Genomic DNA, 19,290 nt, shown 5'->3' with positions numbered 1-19,290 from the left:
AAAGTAAAAAAGTCAGAAAAACTTAAAAAAATGAGAAAGGAAGAAAAATTGGTCCTGGAAAGGAATTCAATGTTGCCGCCTAGCGTGAAAAGAAACAAATCGTCCTCCCTAGAAATTCTGTTCGTCCTGTGTAGCGCCTCTTACCCACCCACAATAATCGCAGTCTGCTATCGCCCCCCTGGTAATGATCCTAACTTTGTTGCAGAATTCCACGAAACATTGCGTTCGGTGACTGAATTGCATCACCACTCTCCGATGTTACTGTTCGGTGATGTTAACTTTCCCGCTATAAAATGGACTGACCTAACATCAGCAACTTCGAAACACAGTACCGAAAGCGATTTTGTTAACTCATGCGTAACCTTTGGATTAACGCAACTTGTCACTGAACCTACACATCAAAGTTTTAATTCTTCTAATATGTTCGACCTCATTTTTGCTTCTGATCCTGACAAAGCTTATGCAATGACGCATCTGCCTGGTCTTAGTGATCATTCCATAATCCATGCATCGTACTCCTGTCAGCTTACACTACCTACAAAGATAACCAAAGTGATCAGACTGTATGACAAAGGGAATTACTCGGCAATTAACTTGGAACTCGCACATTTTGCTGCTTCATTCCACACCAGTTTTTTACGCGTTCTGTCGAAATTAATTGGCTGCTTTTTAAAAACAAAATGCTCGATGTGTTCGCGAGATACGTACCCGTTATCACCCTAACCGAAAGACAGTATCCCCATCGTTTAGTATTACACCAAAGCTTCTTAAAAATAAAAAGAGAAGGCTCTTTCGCTCGGCTAAACGATTTAACAACGCAGGCGCATGGAATAAGTATTACTTTGCAGAAAAAAAATTCGAAGCTTTAGCAAATAAAGAAAAACGCGCTTTTTTTTCGCGAACGCTGCCCTCTATGTTAAGAAATAACCACAAAAAATTCTGGAAGGTCATTAACCCTCATAATTCCCAGCCATTAGCTCTGTTTGCTGAACAAAACCATCGTATTCCCGATTGCGAAATTGCTGAACAACTTAACCGTACTTTTTCTTCCGTCTTCACAATTGAACCTGTTAACATATCACCTCGCTTCCCTCTTTTGGATCATGCAGTCATGCCTGATATTACCTTTTGTCCTTACGGCATTGAGAAACTAATTGATTCATTAAAACTTACATCATCATCTGGTGTCGATGAAATAAATGTTAAAATGCTGAAAAACACCAAAACAAATGTGAGCGTGATGTTATGTGCTATTTTTCAGCAACTATTGTCATCAGGAGGGGTGCCGGAAGACTGGAGAGTAGGCAAGATTGTTCTAGTCCCCAAAAAAGGTCCTCCATCGTTGTGCTCTAGTTATCGTCCCATTTCACTCACCAGTGTTTGTTGCAAACTAATGGAGCATGTTATTTACTCTCAGATCGTAAACTTTTTATTATCCAATAACCTCTTTCATCCTGCTCAACATGGCTTCTGCAAAGGTCTTTCATGTGACACCCAACTAGCTTTATTTCTTCATGATCTAAGCTCTAACCTCGACTTGAACGTACCTGTATATGCGATTTTCTTACACTTTGAAAAGGCATTTGACAAAGTTCCACACCAACGGCTACTCCTAAAACTTTCCCGTCTCAAGATTTATCCATTTGTACTAGACTGGATACGTAGCTTTCTCACTAACCGACAGCAGTTTGTATTTGCTAGCACGTAGTCATCTAAACGATCTTCTGTCCCTTTGGGCGTACCACAAGGCACAGTTCTCGGACCAGTACTCTTTCTAATTTAGATTAATGATCTTCCTACTGAGACCTCCTCTAAAACTCGATTGTTCGCAGACGATTGTGTAGTTTATCCACGCATAACTAACACTTGAGACATGGATTTGCTTCAAAATGACCTAAAACGAATTGAATTATAGTGTAACGAAGATGGTTGATGTCTTTAAATACTAAAAAAAACCTCGCTAGTTTCTTTCCATCGCAGACAGCATCATCAATCAGGGAAATACACCATATACGGCGCCGAAATCTCATCCGTACACTCATATAAATACCTCGGCATAACCTTTCCAACTACCCTAACTTGGTCAAATCATGTCATTAACTTAGCCAATGCCGCGAATCGAACCTTCGGTTTTCTCCGCCGGAACCTAAGACTTGCTCCCCCATCAGTAAAATTGTTAGCTTATGTTACGTATGTCCACCCTAAGATAGAATATGCATGCTCTGTCTGGGATCCTCATCGACATAACCTATCTAATACACTGGAATCAATTAAAAACCGTGCAGCCCGGTTTATCTACTCCGAATAATCTTATCATGCAAGCGTGTCTGAACTAAAAACCCGTGCCTGTCTTACTAATCTAGAATCGTGACGTCTTATTTCTAGACTGTCTTTTTCACAAATTCTATCATTCACCACCCCATATTTCAGCTATATTACCAGCTCATAGTCAGTCCAGTCGCATTAACCACAGCAAAGCCATGTATCCTCCCCCGGCGCAGTCTCCCTCTCATCTACGATCATTTTTTGTGAAAACCGCCAGGGACTGGAACGGTCTGTCTGCCGACGTCACGCACCACTCCGACGATCATCACTTCAAGGCTGCTCTCGAATCACTGTTTTGTTAAACTAAGCCCATCCCTCATGTAATACCCCATCTCTGGGGCCTTTGAGGTATAATAAATAAATAAATAAATAAATAAATAAATAAATAAATAAATAAATATAATAGACAAACATCAAATAGAATATTGCCAAATTATTTTGAGTAATGTTTTTAGCTCATAATAACGATTTCCTTCAATACACCCATTGGTTTTGATTTTGTATTTAAATGAAAATAGCATCGAGCACTCCCTTTTTATGCTCTGTAGTTACTGTGCAATTTAGTTAACTTACACAACTAAATAGTTTGAAAATACAAAATTTATCGACGCTTTCTCTTTGTATAATTACTTTTTGTTGTCCGCACTTATACTGTCTTATGCCCGTTGAACTTCTTTCACCCCCCTTGATTGTGTTCATTTTCTGCTACTGCCAACCTTTTGAATATGAAAGGCATGACCTCTGCACAGCTCTCAATCAGCTATACAGAAAGCCGTTCACCTTGAACAAGATCTTGGGACCATGGCCTTGTATATCGCAGCTACAAAAGGCCACAAAAGCGCTGCTGCGATATTTGAAAGCTACCGGATTGAGTCAGCATCTGTGATCCGGACTGAGTGACCAAATAATATAACCAGTGGACTTTATCTTCTTCTTTTAATATTTCTGTCCCCCTTTTCCCTTTCCCCAGTGTAGGCTAGCCAACCGAGCTCAGACCTGGTTAAACTGTCTACCTTTCATTTATCATTTGCTCTATCTCTCTCTCTCTCTGCCTGACATGAGAAGTGTAAATCAAACTAATGGCTTTCTCCGAAAACTCTCGGCACCCTAAACTTTCTTAAGAAGGGACAGAAAAAGAAGTCATTTATATCCAAGGCTAGGCTAGTGAAATTGTACCGTTTAACCAAAGATGCACTCCCGTAAACTTAGCGTTTGTAGATGTATCTCTGGCCAAGCTGAAATGATAAAAAAAAGCGAGAACTACTCGCAGTAATTACTTTATTCGTGGGGCGGGTTCTAGAGCCTGCCACGGTAATAATGTCGCAACCTTCAGCTGGAAATTCACTACAGAAGCGGTCATTAAGAGCAGAACTGCTGTCGTCTGGCACACTTCAAATAAAGATATACGATGCTATTTGTAGAGTGTATTTCCGAAGAAGATCACGCTCGTTGAACTAAAACAGTGCTGTCCATCGCTCATGCTGTGTAACGTTTACGGGTTTCGCAATCAAACAAGAGTAATGCAGTGCCGCTTGTCTGTACAAGAACCAAGCCCAGGCTGATCGATATGCCAAAGCATGACTCATATTTATTTGTTCGTGGAATCCCATATACGACATCATGAATTGTTATGCGGAAAGAGAACACAATAACTGGCAGCTTCCAAGAAAGCTACACTGCGCAAACCGGGAGCATCTCATCAAACGATTCAGGCTTAATTAGCGAACGAAAACTTCCAAATGTTTTAATAGTACTACTAGTTATCGAAAGATAAACAACATCACAGAAAGTAAAAGAGGAGAACGCTAGCTACTGTCTTCGTAAAGGCATGCTACTACGTCCATGCGCTTGAAGACCATAGATAAAAAGAAATTGAGCAGACACAATCGATGATGATTGTAGATGTAAACGAGTACCTGAACATTTCAAGAAATTTATTCAATTTGTGACCGCAGTGACGTGATTGAAAGCATGTATATACTGCAGTTTGGATATTTAGATATTGCTTGTTGTTTCATTGCGCAATTCCGCAATAAACAGAACCGCTAACGAGCACACCTGTGCCGGTAGTATAGGTGGCTTTACATCTAATCCTATTCGTCACAAGTGTGTTCTCTCCTGCAGCGCGAACGCCGGCGCAGAAGGCAAGTGCTATCCTTCCCTCCCGCCGCCGGAGCCTTCTTTCATAGCTGTCACAGGGGGAGAGGGCGGTTGCAGAAGAGGAGGGTCCCGGAGTAATTTTGGCCACTTGGGGTTATTTACCGCGCAACTAATGCACAGTACACATCAGCGTCTTTTTCTTTTTTCTTCCATTTAACCACGTTCGAAAGGTGACTGCCGATTCGGGATCGAACCGGTAACCTCGTTCTCAGCGGCGCAGCGCCACAGTGACTGAGCTATCGCTGCGGGTAAGAGAGAAGTTTTGTGAATACGGGTCCAGATATCTTATTTCGATGTGTTGGGTCCGTGGACTTGCAGGAAAGCGCTGATCCCGCACTAACTATATGGCGTTCATACCATACGTAAGCGAAATGCCACGTGGCAGCGTACATCTATGCGATTATCCTCAGTGGCCTTGCAACTTCGTAGTGGGAGTGCGTATGAATCCTCGGAGGTGTTTCATTTTGTGGCATTATAACATGCTGCTTTACCGCTGGTGTTTAGCGTACTCGTGAAAGGCAAAACAAATGACGATAAGGAATCGTGCAGTATCTCCTGCAGAAACATTGAAGTTACGCGCACTTTTACAACTCTTGTGCTTCAATGTTTCCCCTAACGCTTATCGATTCCATCGTTTCAGGCGGGTTTCATGGCAGAAGTTCACTGCGAACGGGCGGGAACTCCCCGATAAGAGTGCAACGGTGGGGCGCAAAGCAGAAAAATAGTAACAATAAAAGGCCAATGTGTGACTCGCGCAACAGCGAAATATGAAAGCGATACTACAACGCCAAAGGGGGCCAACCGCAACGCCCAACTCTAACCGAGGAGAACAAAAAGAGAAAATGCCACAAGCTAAGGCGAAAAGCGTGAAAGAGGGGAAGAAACGAGGAAACACACGTTCGGCTGCATGCGTAAGAGCAGAGGCCGTCAACAAGCTGGCTTTTGATAGGAGAGCGCAACAGAGCATCGCTTTCTTCCCCCTCGGCAAGAAAACAGCTAAAGAAAGGTGTATCAAAGAGAGAGAGAGCGAGAGAGAGAGCCATTTGAGCAAAAGAGAAAGGGAAAAAAAAGAAAGGAAAGAAAGACGGCGCATCCCAGGCACGTCATATCAGCCGGTTGCATCCATGTCCCGCGAGAAACGGCCGGCCAGCTTGTCGGCGTGCTTAGCGGCGATTATTTCTGCTGGCTCAGGCCCACAGAAATGGGGAGGAGGTGGGGGGGAGGCTCGTGCCGCAGCCGCCGGCTCTTTTGTAAACAGCAATGTGTTGCTTCCCCCTGCCACTGCTACCGCCGCCGCTCTTCTCCGCAGCTCTCCTCCGCCAGAGAGCGCACCGCCCCGCCGCCAAAAGTGCCGCCGGCGCGGATCGCGCTCGCTGCTCCGTCGCTGCCTCGGCCACGGCACGGCGCGTCTCGTGCGCGAACGCATCGCGCGCGCACGCGGGCGCGCGCCTCATCTTCCGCGCATGCGCACGGCGGGGGCCCTGCCTTAGCGGGTCGCCGCCGCTCGGAGCGCCGCCCGCAAAATCCCGCATCAAACCACGCGGACCCGCTGCTTGGGCAGGCGCACGCACGCCGCGCCCGCGCACCCCGGCGATTGAAAGCAAAAAGCCCGCGCCGTTCCGTCGCCGCCGACACGACCACGCGCGTCGCCTCATCCGAGAAAAACCCTTTCGTCTAGGATAAGAAGCGACCCGAAAGTTGGTCCCGCGGATGGACGGTGTGAATGCGGCGCCGTGAACAGTTTGGCCACGAGCGAGTGTTCGGTTGGTAGGTAAACGATTGGCTCGGCTGAAGGAAGGAGGCCCGAAACGTCCTAGCTGCCCACTCCCCGGCTGCAGGAAGTGATCGCGATGAAGCGCTCTAACCGGGTAACCAAGTAAATGCGCAGGCAATTCCCGTATGCGTCTCCTTTCGTGATTTAAATGAGCGAAAATCTCCCTTTGTCCGTTTGTTCTGTTGCTCCTTTCACGCGCGAGATGATAAGTTACGTGCCGCGTGGCATGCCTTCGTAAGAGCTGTAGGGATTTCAAAACAGAAGAAAGACATGGCCACTGCTTCCTTAGAGCGCTCCTCCTTGTGGTGGTGTGTGGCGCTCACACCCAATGGGAAGGTTGCTCCGGCCGGAGGTGACGCGATCGCGCCCCGCCTGGAATTGGCGCTCATAGCGAGCCACCCGATCACTATCGAGGACATCGGCCATTTCTTCTAGGCCGTCTTGTGCCGAAGGACATGGGATCGTGGATTCTCATTGCAGCAACCTTTCTCTGGGGCTCCTCCGGGCTCGGACGGGCCGGGCCCGACAAGCTCCCGCTCGGTGAGTTTCCTCTATACGCGCTGACGGTGACACGCAAAGGTCTCTGCGCGTAATGCAGTGTCTACCTGTTGTTTTATCCACACTGTCGCAGCCATGCTGCACCCCACTTTTGCACGCCGTGTTTGAAGGTGTTTTCAGTCTCCCGGGTATACTCAACACTTGTGAAGAGTTCACTAACCGCAGATTCAAAACACAGTGCACTTCAGTCTAAGGAAAAAAAAAAGGAAAGGCTGTAGACAGCGAGAGTGGTTATCTAAGAGCAACCTAACCTGGAATGCAGTCATGTAAAATGTTTGCATGCAGCTATCCAAAACGTAAATTTCTGCGGGCCAATTGATGGCTGAAAAGACGCTTAAGATTGCCTTCCTGAGAGGTGAAAGAAGGTGAAAGTTTCTAATTTAACATCTTAAGAAGTGCATATGCTTATTCAATAAACTCAGAACTCTATGTCATTATCGGAGCAATGTCATAACTACAATGACATAAAAATGATGCTTTCAATTGCGTAGATTCAATTGTGAAATTGTGTTTCACAAATTCTTAGTGTTTCCAAGCTTTACCGCTAAATATACGTCCTTTCTTGGATGCAGCGTGAGCTTTACATTCGCTACGTTGCACTGTTGGTTGCGTAAATGACATCAAAAGTTTATATTGCGCTTTCCTAAAATTATTCCGCCATGACTGTCATCGTGAGCCTTCGTACAAATTATGCCTAAAAGAGTAACCTTTTGCTAATCGCGAGAAAGCCTATTTAATTGCGTATGTGTCACTGCCCAGAATAACGCGAAACATTACATATTGTTTGCCAAACACAGTTTAGGTATATGACCCGACAGAGTATTTTCACTGTACTCGTGTGAAAATTTGTCTTGTATCATTGTACAAAAAGTGGCCCAATGACCGTCGCGGCAGCGTGACCTTTTGCTTTAGTTCGAAGCCCACATTCTTATTCTTTTAAACGCTGCTGCATTAGTCGACTGAAAGAACGTCGTGGTGGCTTGGCGGCCATGGTGTTGCACTGCTAAGCTCGAGGTCGCGGAATCGAATCCCGGCCGCGATGACCGTATGTCAGTGGAGACGAAAAACCAAAAAATTTCCATGTCCCGTGCATTGGGGGCATGTTATTGATCCTCCACTAAGGCGTCCTCATAATCAAATCGTTGTTTTGGGCACGTAACATACCAGAATTCAATTATTCCTCATAGAGTGACAATGCGCGAGTTTTTCTAGGCCTTAATCTCATACTTGCACGTCAATAAATGAAAAGAAGTGAGCACTTTTATACTTTCCGAGCCTGAATATGGTAAATTTAATAGAGCAAACTGCAGTTTTCTTTGGCTGTTTCAAAACCAGAATTTCAGAACCAGAACAGTCAACCAGAATTTTTTCGAGATTAGGAAAATAAAGCAGACCACGACACGCGCAGAAGCCTACTTCAGAGTGGACCACGGAGACTCAAATACATACGGTTATACGAAGCTGTGCCAGTATGCATAAGAACGTTTATGTGCTAGAGTGGTTCGTACGCGAACATAATATCATACTTGCAGCCCTCCAAAAAAATTTAAAAAAAAACACTTCTGATTAGCTAGGCACTCCTCTTTTTTTTAACTCGGCCCCTCATACTTATCTAGCGTTCTTCATTGGTCTTTTGCTTATTTTGTTCCCAACCTCTTTTCAGATACTGCACTTCAGTCCACATTACTATGCAAATAAAATGTAACTGATCACATTCGCAAACAATTGCGTTGGCCTAGGCGCCCCATTTTTTCTTCCTTCACAACTGTGCTGTTTACTTTTCTGCGAAACTTCGCATTTTCCATCGTTTCCTGAATGCCTTATCATGATGCTGAGGACATGCGTAAAAGGAATTTCCTTGATCGAGGAAGCTCTTGGAACGGCACCTTTATTGACCAGCAGTGCAGGCAGCCACATTTCAGTGCCGCCAAACGAATAATACCCTAAGAATTACTTATTATTCAGCCTATATTAAGACCACATTGGTAAGAATTGGCACAGCTCTCTGCGACAATACACCTCAAACAGCGTGAAATGGTCCTCAAAGCGAGATAACTGCTTTTTTAACACTTTGTCCTGCAGTGCTCGAGTGACTAACTGAAGTGCTATCCGTACACGTGCCTATACACCTTCTCTCTCCCTTCTTTCTCTTCCCCTTCTCCCTCTTGTCCTGCAGTGAAATATATATATGGGGTTAGGTGCCATTAATGGACGTGTATGAAGAGCATATTATTTTCAAAAAAAGAAAAACAAGACTGGTTATCCATGTCATGGTGTTAATTACACTTTACACGCCTATTTGTAGTCCTCATTCCCAATCTACGCGAATGTACCAGTGCGGGCTTAATACTTTTCTCCTTAATTGGAGGTAATTTGTGTCTATCTCTCGTCAGAAGATATTCAGTTCTCGTTAAAGCCAGCATTATGCATTCGCCCATCAAACACGTACGAAAGTATTTCGTATAAGTTCATTGCAAATCGGGGTCATGCAAGCAGGCAGCACATCGCAAAAGGCAGACAACGCCGATTAGAGCAGTATAAATTGCCGTTGGAGTGAGTGAAAGCAATATTAATAATTAGAGTCCCGTCATTCTGTAGGCAATGAAAAGTGCCTGATATGACGCGTAATGGTGTTCTACGTGCTTTGCGCACTTTGTGGAGGATAATTCGCCGACTCGTTGGACGCCAGTTATTCTTTCGCGCAAGGCGTATGTCCCCTGCTTCTCGACACAAGCTCATGCTATAATGTCGCAATCGTCGGAAGTCCTCCGTGGGTGGAAGCACGCGATCGCTGTTTTATTTCCTGCAAGGTTTCTTTATCTTGTCTTTTGATTTCACCCTGCTTATCGGACACCTCGTCCATCATCGTTTGCAGATGCGCCGAACGCTATCTTCAGCGCTCGAAAGTAGTGAAACCATAAAATTGCGACAACAAAATGTTGGGGAATGATTCCTTAATCACATCCCATTTTGTTCTCAACGAGAAGGAAGGAGGGCGGTGTCAGTGTGTGCACGGAGACAACGTTTTTTCGGCCAATTAGTCCGCTGCGATGACGGTAATTTTGTTATAATTTTACGGACAGGTAAGAATGAAAGGTGAGGCTACTAAAAAAGGAACTACTGCGTCTATACAAAATAAGTTCGCCAATATTTCTTGCAACATACTATATAAAGAAGCAACGAATGCAATTCTAACATAAGTAGTACAGTTTCTAATTTATGCGCTAGCATTAGGTGTGTCAAAGTTCAACAAAAGCGTACGTGTGTGAAGTGGAGAAAGGCGGTCACATGATATATATATATATATATATATATATATATATATATATATATATAGAGAGAGAGAGAGAGAGAGAGAGAGAGCCGCACGGATGGCTTTAGGTAAAAAGCATAGTACTGAGCAGAAAGCGCACCCTTTCTCCTCTGTACTATTTCGTCCTAAAGTCATTCGTGCATTGCGAAATACAGCGCCTAGAACCGGTGGTATACTGGCAGTGTGCGGTACCACGCGGCGGTATCGCATGGTTGCACTGTGGTGAGGGGAGCGTCTTCCCTGACCTCGTGACGTCTAGCGTTTTGAGACGGTCTCGTTTGAGTCGCGACTCCTCTGGTAGAGGCGGTTGGAGAGACTGCATGGGGTTGTGATCTGGTCCTTGAGGAAGTGCCGCTCGAAGTAGCCATTGGCTCCCGCGTACGGGTAAGGCAGGGTGGTAAGCGGACTGCCACTCATAACACACAGTGCAGCATAGTGCCACAAATAAACAGCTCATAAAGCATGCTGGGTGCATTATTGAATATTCTTAGCATCGAATAATCCCGCGAATAAATTTTTAAAAGCGATAGAAATTATAAGAAAACGACAGGAGAACTTCCGTAGTTAACCTCACCGTTGCCGTGATGTTCCGTATAAGGTCCAGAGCGATAAGGTTCTTTCGCGTCCCACGCGCATTATCCTGAGGTTGTGAGCGAAAGCGCGTGAAGGTGAGCTGAGAAAAATGGTGGCTTGATGTGTGGTCTACCAGCGTCCCAGCGCGCCCATTGTTGGAGGTCACGTGACCAAGTGTGTGCAAGGGCGGTAGGGGGAAGGTGTGGGTGCGTCTTTTACTCTTGCCCGGCCGTGGCTGCTCTGTCCGCGAAGCGGAGCACATACGCAGTACGTGAATGCGCACTGTGGATGCGGTATATTGGTATGCGTTATATTGGTACGGCGTATGCGGTATATGGTAGGTATATTGCCGAAGATTGCCTCAGAGGCAATCTGCGGTGGGTGCGAAAGTTTGGCGAGCCGAGATGGCGCCGTGTGGGCAATTTTCGCACGTGGCTAGCGTTGGAGGCAGCGTAACGGCGAGTGTTATTTGTCATGGAGTGAGATTTGTTCAATTTTTACTGGCGCCAGAACTACGAACCTTAGTTGGTGTAGTTGTCTATACCTTGCTGCCTCTATCAAAATCCGTCTTTCGGGCGAAACTGCACCTTCTTACTTAACCGTCTGGTGTTAATGAGCAAAACAGAAATACTACTTTTTGGCAGTTTTCTTGAAATGACGTTGCAGAAATACCCCTCTGGCAGTAAAGCGTTTACGCGGTCAAATAAATTCAATAAAGAAATAAATTTTGCGGTTTTAAGTGGAAGAACCACAACCTGATTTAGAGTCATGCCGTAGTGCGGGGCTTGAGAATAATTTGACCACATGGGCTTTTTTAATCTGCTCCCAATGCACGGGACAGGGGCGTTTCTGCATTCCGCCCACATCGGAATGCGGCCGCCGCGGCCGGAAACGAATACGCAGCCCTCCTACTGAGATGCGCAACGCCATACTAACTGGGCTACCACGCCACCAGAATGTAGAAACATGTTCAGCAAACTTAACGAGCAGACTGAAGCAGCACGTTGCATTTTATCTTGATGTATCTTATATGCATCAATGCGATACGCATCGCCACATTGTCGGTTGCGTAACCTCCTCTAATTTGGAAATAACAACGCTTTTTAATAATTAATTATATTGTAATGCTTACAGGAGAACGTAGCAATACAAACACGCTGTATAATTTGTTTCATCTTGTTCAGACTTCCCTTTCGAGGTTGAAATGAAGAACGGTAAAGTATTTCGGACAGATTTCCAGGAAGCATTTATTTATTTATTTATTTATTTATTTATTTACTTATTTATTTATTTATTTATTTATTTATTTATTTATTTATTTATTTATTGCTGTAGCAGTATGTCTCAAATGAAAATTCAGTACAACAAATGATATGGGTTTTCAGATATATTTTTAAATTCCCTAAACACAATAAAGCAAAGTGGGATGAGTGAACAGTTTTGCTGGTGGCGCAGCGTTATTTTTTTAAATATTATAAATATCAAGAAAATACAGTGGTCTTCTAAAATGCCGAATGTTGCCAGGCAGTCTGGAGACCTACCTTTATATGTACCTGAAAACGCATTATATAGAAAGTACGAGTCAATCAATTTTGAAACAGCTTGATAGCAAGTTACCATTATGAAATGTAAGTATGAATGACAGATACAAAGAAATGCTGCACAGCTGTCTAGAGAAGAAACCAGGTGACAAATGACGAACGATGTTTAGCGGAAGACAAATGAGCAGTGAACCGATCAAATGGTATTTGGAAAAAGACATAGTAGAACTGCTGCTGAAGTCATGGGTCTAGATAAAAAAGTAAGAACTCTAAAGATACTGTGTTAGTGAAAATATGCTGTTCTTCTCGCGCATTATGCTTGTCAAATAAATCGACGTCCCATGTGCTACATTGTACAAAGGCTGAGCAATATTACTTACGTTCTGGAAGAAAATGTGGTTTGAGGAGCACATTGGTTCCTAAAAAGTTATTATTTATATATGATAGAATTAATAAGGCAAAGATTGCAGACTAAACTACAAATTTGTTTTCTGTCCCCTTACTTTCATGAATAAGTTAATAGGTCATACCATTGTGTATACCTTGTGTTTTTAGTCCGAACAGATATACATTTTTTTTTAAATTGTCTATGGAATTCTGAGCAATTTGGCCTGTTCAAGTACATTACCGGAAGGGCGGAAAATATTACTTGCTCGGTAACTAGCAATTCGGGTCACTAATTAAGAAAATTCAAGAAGGAACTTCTTTATTTAGGTAATTAAGGGCACAAGTTGCTATTCCGAAGTTTCACTATTGTCGAGCAATAGTGAAGTCCTATTTGCTTACGAAACCTCGTAATATTTGCACCACTTTCGACATATGAGGCGCAATATTAGGCTACGGATTATACTGGAGTTTCAAATGACAGTTTATTAAAGAGTACGTGATGCAGTTCGAGATTGTCTTAACAACAATACCAATGCATTTCATACTCTGCATCTTTCGTCATCCCTCACAAACCGTTTCATTCTCCGTTTTACTGTCTCCCCAAAATAGCTAGCGGGATAAAAATCTACGCTTGAGGCCCTCCTCTGTTTTGTATCAAGTAAATCTGCCTCATCTGCTCCCATTCTTGTTAATAACATTCACACCTTCATGAGACTACATGCACTGTTGCATTCGGTGAACATGGACCTACTGACCAAAAATTATAGATGAGAACGTCAGGGAACAAAAGTGGTGCGTATTGGTGAACCATAATGCATAGGCAAGCATAGTGAAAGCGCAATTATGTACTACAACATTCGCGCTTCTGCACGACCAAACAATAGTCATCAGCTCTTAGTTGAGTGGTCCTCTTTGGTCATTGTTATTATAGTATTAGTATATTTTATTCTCGCGATATAGCAGGGACTGAGCATTCGTACGAGCTAGAGAGACGTCAGGCACTGACGCTAACTTTAATGCACATGAAAAATATGTTGCAACAGATTAGTTCAGCTCGTCAGCACACAGCATAAGGACATGGCAAGAATCAAATGCGAGAAAGAAGGTTGCAAAAACAGCAAAGCTGACGCTGCCTCATACTATCATAAGGATAATTAATAGCTGCATTGTTTTATTCAGTAAGTAAAATTAGTGTTTCAATAATATTTTAGCCCTTTTAATAATAACATTGGTACACATACTTATAAAGAAATCCTGTGACTGTGAGTGTGACAGAAGCAACTTACGCTCCTATTACTGCACCAGACGTATCATGACCACATTCATATATATACCGATGGTTCGACCTCACCTACCAGCTCAACTGCCGCATTCGTCGTTCCAGCCAAGAACGTTACAGTTAAATTCAAATTGTCGCACACGACTACATCTACATCGGCAGAACTTGCAGCTCTCCATGCCGCTATGATGTACATCACCGAAGAGCCAACAGAGAAATGGGTTGCATTTTGTGACTCTAAGGCAGCCCTTCACAGCATCAAGTCTGCATTACGTCACAGAACGTACGAGCAGATGATATATGAAATCAGGGAAGTGCACCACCATGCTCTGGAAAGAGGACACCACATTATATTTCAATGGATCCCTGCTCACTGTGGCATCGTCGGCAACAACCTAGCTGACAAGGATGCCCGATGTGCCCACGAAGATACCAAGACGCGTCCAACACCTTTGGCGATGTCGGACGCTGCCAGGGAACTTCGCCTAGTTGCACGCAAGAAGTCACAAGATCTCTGGATTTCATGTGCGTTCAAGTGCAGATTGCGTAAACTGGACCCCACGCTACGGCTACAACTGCCATCTAGCCTTTCCCGCGGCGAAACAACCTTGTTCTGTCGCTTGTGGATGGTAGTGGCATTCACGAACGCATACTCCTACCGTATGGGAATGGCCGAGAGCCCGATGTGTGACTCCTGTGGGTGTGAGGAGACCATCGAGAGCACCTATTGTGTACCTGCCCTCGCTACGATGTCCAACGCCTCTCTCTGCGGGCAACTTTACGCCGACTGGACTCGAGACCGTTCACCGAGTCAAAGATACTCGGACCGTGGCCACACCCGTCACTGGCTCGAAAAGCGATTCGTGCACTAGTGCGGTACTTGAAGTGCACCGGCTTAAGAGACCGTTTATAGTGTCCTTGTGTATGGTGTCCCTGCCACACGTACTCAGTGCTTACTCTCTCCCTTTCTTCCTCTTTCTATTCCCCTTTCCCCCACCCCCAGTGTAGGGTAGCAAACCGGATGCTGCTCTGGTTGACCTCCCTACCTTTCCTATCCTTGTTCTCTCTCTCTCTCTCTCTCTGTGACTGTCTTGAGATATTGTTTTCTAAATACTGAAAAACGTCATTGACATTACATTTAATTTACTCACGCTCTGCGCGAAGAAGCCTTTTCAAGGCTCAATGCCTGTGTATTTCCTGCCGCGTTTTCGGCGACGGATATTACACCGAAGAATTATTTGGGTGCTGTGGGTGCTGCAAGCTTTGCCGTGTTGACAAAAGCCCATTACCCACTACACACAACAGTGCTACCCACTAGGCCACTACCCACTAAAGCGCAGCGCAACCGGCCACTATTCACTAGGCCACAACACATTGGCCCTGCCTCTATGTGACGCTAGAGTCCCATATCGCCCTGGTACTGGGAGTGTGATGGAATCGACCGAGAAGCTTCGTGACCATCGATTGTCGCAGTGCGTTGAATGCGCATAAATTTTAAAACCTTGTGGGATTGTCGGGATTTCTGCTTACTGAATATTACTTCTTTATACCGTCCGCTTCTCTCAGTAAGCCCTTCGCGGTGCCTGTCATAGACGACACTCGAGACTTTCGCGCACTACTGGTGCCCTTTCTTTCCCTTCTTGTTTTCGTCTCTTCATTACTTTCTCTCAGTGCAGAGTAGCAAATCTGACGTACCGTCTGGTTAACCACCCTTCCTTCTCTTTCTTCTCTCCTTATTTAAGTATATTGAAACAGGAAAGCAAACGAACTCTGGTATCACGTGTTTAGCTAGCCCAAGGCGTGACCTCCGACCCGATAACAGCAACAAAAGATTACGAAGGATCGACAACCAGGAATGCGCCAAAATAGTAGTGCTCTTGTGGCCTCCTAAAGCTCCCTCGCACAGGAATCTCTAAAACTCGCACCTCAGGCGTCTACTCGTCTTATCTCCGACTAACAAAAGGGGCGAGGATAATTACCAGAGCGACGCACTCTGTCAGGCTAACACAGTCGGCTCATCCTAGGCATAATCTCTTGATAACTAGTTCTCGGTTACACAGCGTGGATGACGTACTACTGTGTGAGAGCATGGCCACGCAGTGGGGCTCTCGAGAAGCCGTCATTTTCATTGCACTAGAGAGCACGTACAAAGGCGGAGACATTTCCCGCATTCTGAAACTGGGACGCGGGTGTGCTCAGCATCTTCCCGAGACAGATAATTACCGCCAGAAATTACGCTCGTGCGAACCTTATAGCCGGGGGATTTGAGAGCCAGACTAGCACATGCAAACGTCACCCTCTCCCCTCCATCACAAGAACAATAACTTCGTAGATAAACACAAGCCCACCTTAACGTGGTATGCGCAAATAGCCCGTACTGGGATTAGTCGGCAGGAAGACGGATGGTGGATTATGAGGGGCTGCTTGAGATTAAAAAGTTTTCACATGTTCTTTCAGAGATTTGTCTTCCCCAGATTCGCCAAATGCGTTCTTTTTCACAGTGATGAGGGCGGTAAGAAAACAACGTAGTAATGAGCACATCGTTATGTAGGATTTCACAAAAGGATATGGAGCTACAATGCGCTATTAGCTTTTGTAACACGGGCGACAGCACGCCTGTAAAAGCAGTAATTTTCAGAAAATCAACCAATTCTCCAAGTGGACATGCAATATGTTTTTTGAACACAGCTGCAAACATTGACGTACGCATACACTTCACTGCAGCTTTACTTCGCTACTGTCAAGACCACGGCCACCGACATAGGCAAGAACGTGTGTGCATCCGTCTGTGTGTGTTGAATTCCACGCACACATTTAGCTAAGCCATTGACACATCGTTATCTCAACTGTCTTATTCAGTCCTCCATTTGCTTATATCGGCAATGACGACCAAGATTCCATATCTTAACACTCCTAATATTTAACCACGTAGACAATAGTGTTCTGGATCCTTCAATATAGAAGACAGGTGATGCAAATCTTTTTTTGTTTGTTTACGCAAACAAAAAAGAATTCCTAAAGATTCGGCCGGCATGCTAACCAGCCTACATTTATTTCGCAGATAACGTCGAAGGCTAATGGGCAGATCCTCGCTTTTCCATTCTCTCTGCGACCCTGAAACCTTGCGTGCGGAAAACGAGGCATTTCCAACGATGTCATTAGCGCATCGACATCGCTCTGCTCAAACGCCAGCCTGTGGCTGCGATTCCCCCTTCCCCGAACCCCTTAGCATTGGTGCCCACGCCCAGCAAACCGGAAATGAACATCAGGTCTGACGCGTGCAAATTCTCCCGGATACTGTACTCGCGACGGCGGGTGATTAATTACCCGGCGGGAGCGTGGCTGGAAAAGTACTGAAGATAAGAAGTGAAATAATAAATGTAAATGAGGGAGAAACGCAAAAAAAGAAAAACGACGGAACGTGTCCTGGCCTCTACTCACGCATTCCTCGCTTTCACCGTCATAAAAAGTGGCTTCCTAACTCCTATTGGTAACGAAGTGAAGCCGCACAGGCCTTTTGCTAGCAGCGCGACATATTTCGCACGGATAGTTGAGCCGGTTTTGCAAGTGTGCTATTCACAGTATGTTGTTTACGGTATGTTCACAGACAATTTAGAAATGCGGAAGTGACGAAAAGAAAAGCAGCATATTTCGCGGGAAAAGCTGCACTGGAGAGAACTATGGTCCGCTCAGTGCTTATGTGCGCTATCTATGCAGCGAACTAACAAAGGAAGATTTCAACTCAGAAATGATACTATGAGCGATATGTTCAAGTTTCATTCTATTAAACATACATTACAAATTGGACCACGTACTGCCGAAGAAAGTGAAGTGGGACAAAGGTAGTGTATTAACGTGTTTGTTGTGCCGTTATGCGGCAAAAGCAGCCACCTTAGTAGATAACATATAACAAAACAAACGTCAACATTGGGGCCATTCGTTCGTTCGTTCGTTCGTCAGTGCCAAAACATTACAGAAAGCATTTATTGCAAAAAAAAAAGGACGGACTTTCCGCAGGTATGAAGGAGGTAGGTATAGCGGAGAGCTGCAGATTGGCATTCGCTCTTCAGTCAACTAGTCTCAGCATCAAATTCTGCTGGCACCATGAATATATTCGTTTAATTCTTTAGCACATGTCGTATGGTCATCTGCGTTACGCATCTATAACAAAGTAAAGAATCCCTCATATTCCCCTTTATATAACGAACTCTTTAGAACACTGTTGCTCACACATTTCCAGTACATGATCCCTTTTAGCAGTACCAAAGGAACCATGGCACGTCCCTGCGCCCCCCCCCTCTCCCGCTTCCTATTTCGGTAGTCGGACCTTGGTATAGTTAGAACATGTGTATAAATGTTTAAGCGCGGCGCTAAACCTGCCTACCGCATTCGGTGCTTCGGTCTTCGAGTGAAACTGCCTATTTTCTTCAATAACGTAGACATCTATACATTTTAATTTATTTAAAAACGTTATAGCTACAGCAGAGAGAGCTACCAAAAAAAGATTTGTTAATGTTTTTAACAAGAATTGATTCAATCACGTATTTTAATGAGAAGGATGTATTTTCTTTCTTGATTCATCCATATCTGCTGAACCTCAAAACTATACTTTCGATGAGACAATACTGGCTCTGGTTGGGAGGCCGTGTTCAGTGAAGTTCTGGCCAGCGAAGGTGTAGATCGGCGTTGTCTTGCCGTTTCACCTTCCATATTGTGACCAAATGTAATAAACGTTATAGTAACAATGCCGTTTTCTTTTAGAAGTAGCATACATATACCTTTAGAAGTTGATATATATGATTATGTTACTTGCAATAAAACGGCGCTGAAAGGGTATGAACACCGAGACTGAAAATTCATATCTTTTCCAGCATGCAGAAAGCACATGCATATAACTTGAGCTGCCAGGAACCCAAGAAAAATGTTCATGGCCTACACTTTCAGAAACACTGCTTTAGAAAATCATACAAGAGATAGAGAGAAAGAAATGTGGTGGGAAAGGGGGGAGGTTAACTTGAAGCCCTTTCGATTTGCTACCCTGCGCTGGAAGAAGGGTACGAGGAAAGGAAATGCGAAAAAAAATATCATCGCTCTTACCAGAAACGATGAATATGATCAGTCCTTTATGCGCCAGGGCCTGTGATGGATAACATGAAGGCTTTTTTTATTAAAAATAAAATGGTAATGAAGGAAGACGTTTACACCCTACCCTCTGCAATTGTTTTGCACCATGTGGGGCTAACCTTGTCCCCAAACATTATTCGTCATCCATCTTGCGCGTGTATATTTTCAACTCGGCAGCTCGCTACATTCCTCTTTTTATTGACATGAAAATAAAAGAAGACACGTATTCACCTTATAATCGTGACGGCTACTCCTT

At 44.4% G+C, this 19,290-nt stretch overlaps 2 protein-coding genes across 10 annotated transcripts in view; one reads left to right on the top strand and one right to left on the bottom strand.

Annotated features, from left to right (window-relative positions):
* The window catches only part of LOC126537186 (uncharacterized), a 456,401-nt gene that overhangs the window by 277,928 nt on the left and 159,183 nt on the right, over nt 1–19,290 (bottom strand). The window lies entirely within an intron of this gene.
* Nucleotides 5,872–19,290, top strand: part of LOC126537170 (glutamate receptor 1-like) — a 212,027-nt gene continuing 198,608 nt past the window's right edge. Inside the window, exon 1 of one of the 4 annotated variants that reach the window (XM_050184355.3) lies at nt 5,872–6,799. In XM_050184355.3, the coding sequence (XP_050040312.1) occupies nt 6,715–6,799 (85 nt within the window). In that variant the 5' untranslated portion in view covers nt 5,872–6,714. The remainder of the gene's footprint in view (nt 6,800–19,290) is intronic. The other 3 variants (XM_050184353.3, XM_050184354.3, XM_050184356.3) reach the window with 3 other exon arrangements.

This window comes from Dermacentor andersoni, chromosome 4 (genome assembly GCF_023375885.2).
Source record: "Dermacentor andersoni chromosome 4, qqDerAnde1_hic_scaffold, whole genome shotgun sequence".
In the NCBI taxonomy this organism is placed as follows: Eukaryota; Metazoa; Arthropoda; class Arachnida; order Ixodida; family Ixodidae; genus Dermacentor; species Dermacentor andersoni.
Note: the sequence above shows the minus strand (reverse complement) of the source record. Positions and strands in the feature narration are given on the sequence as shown.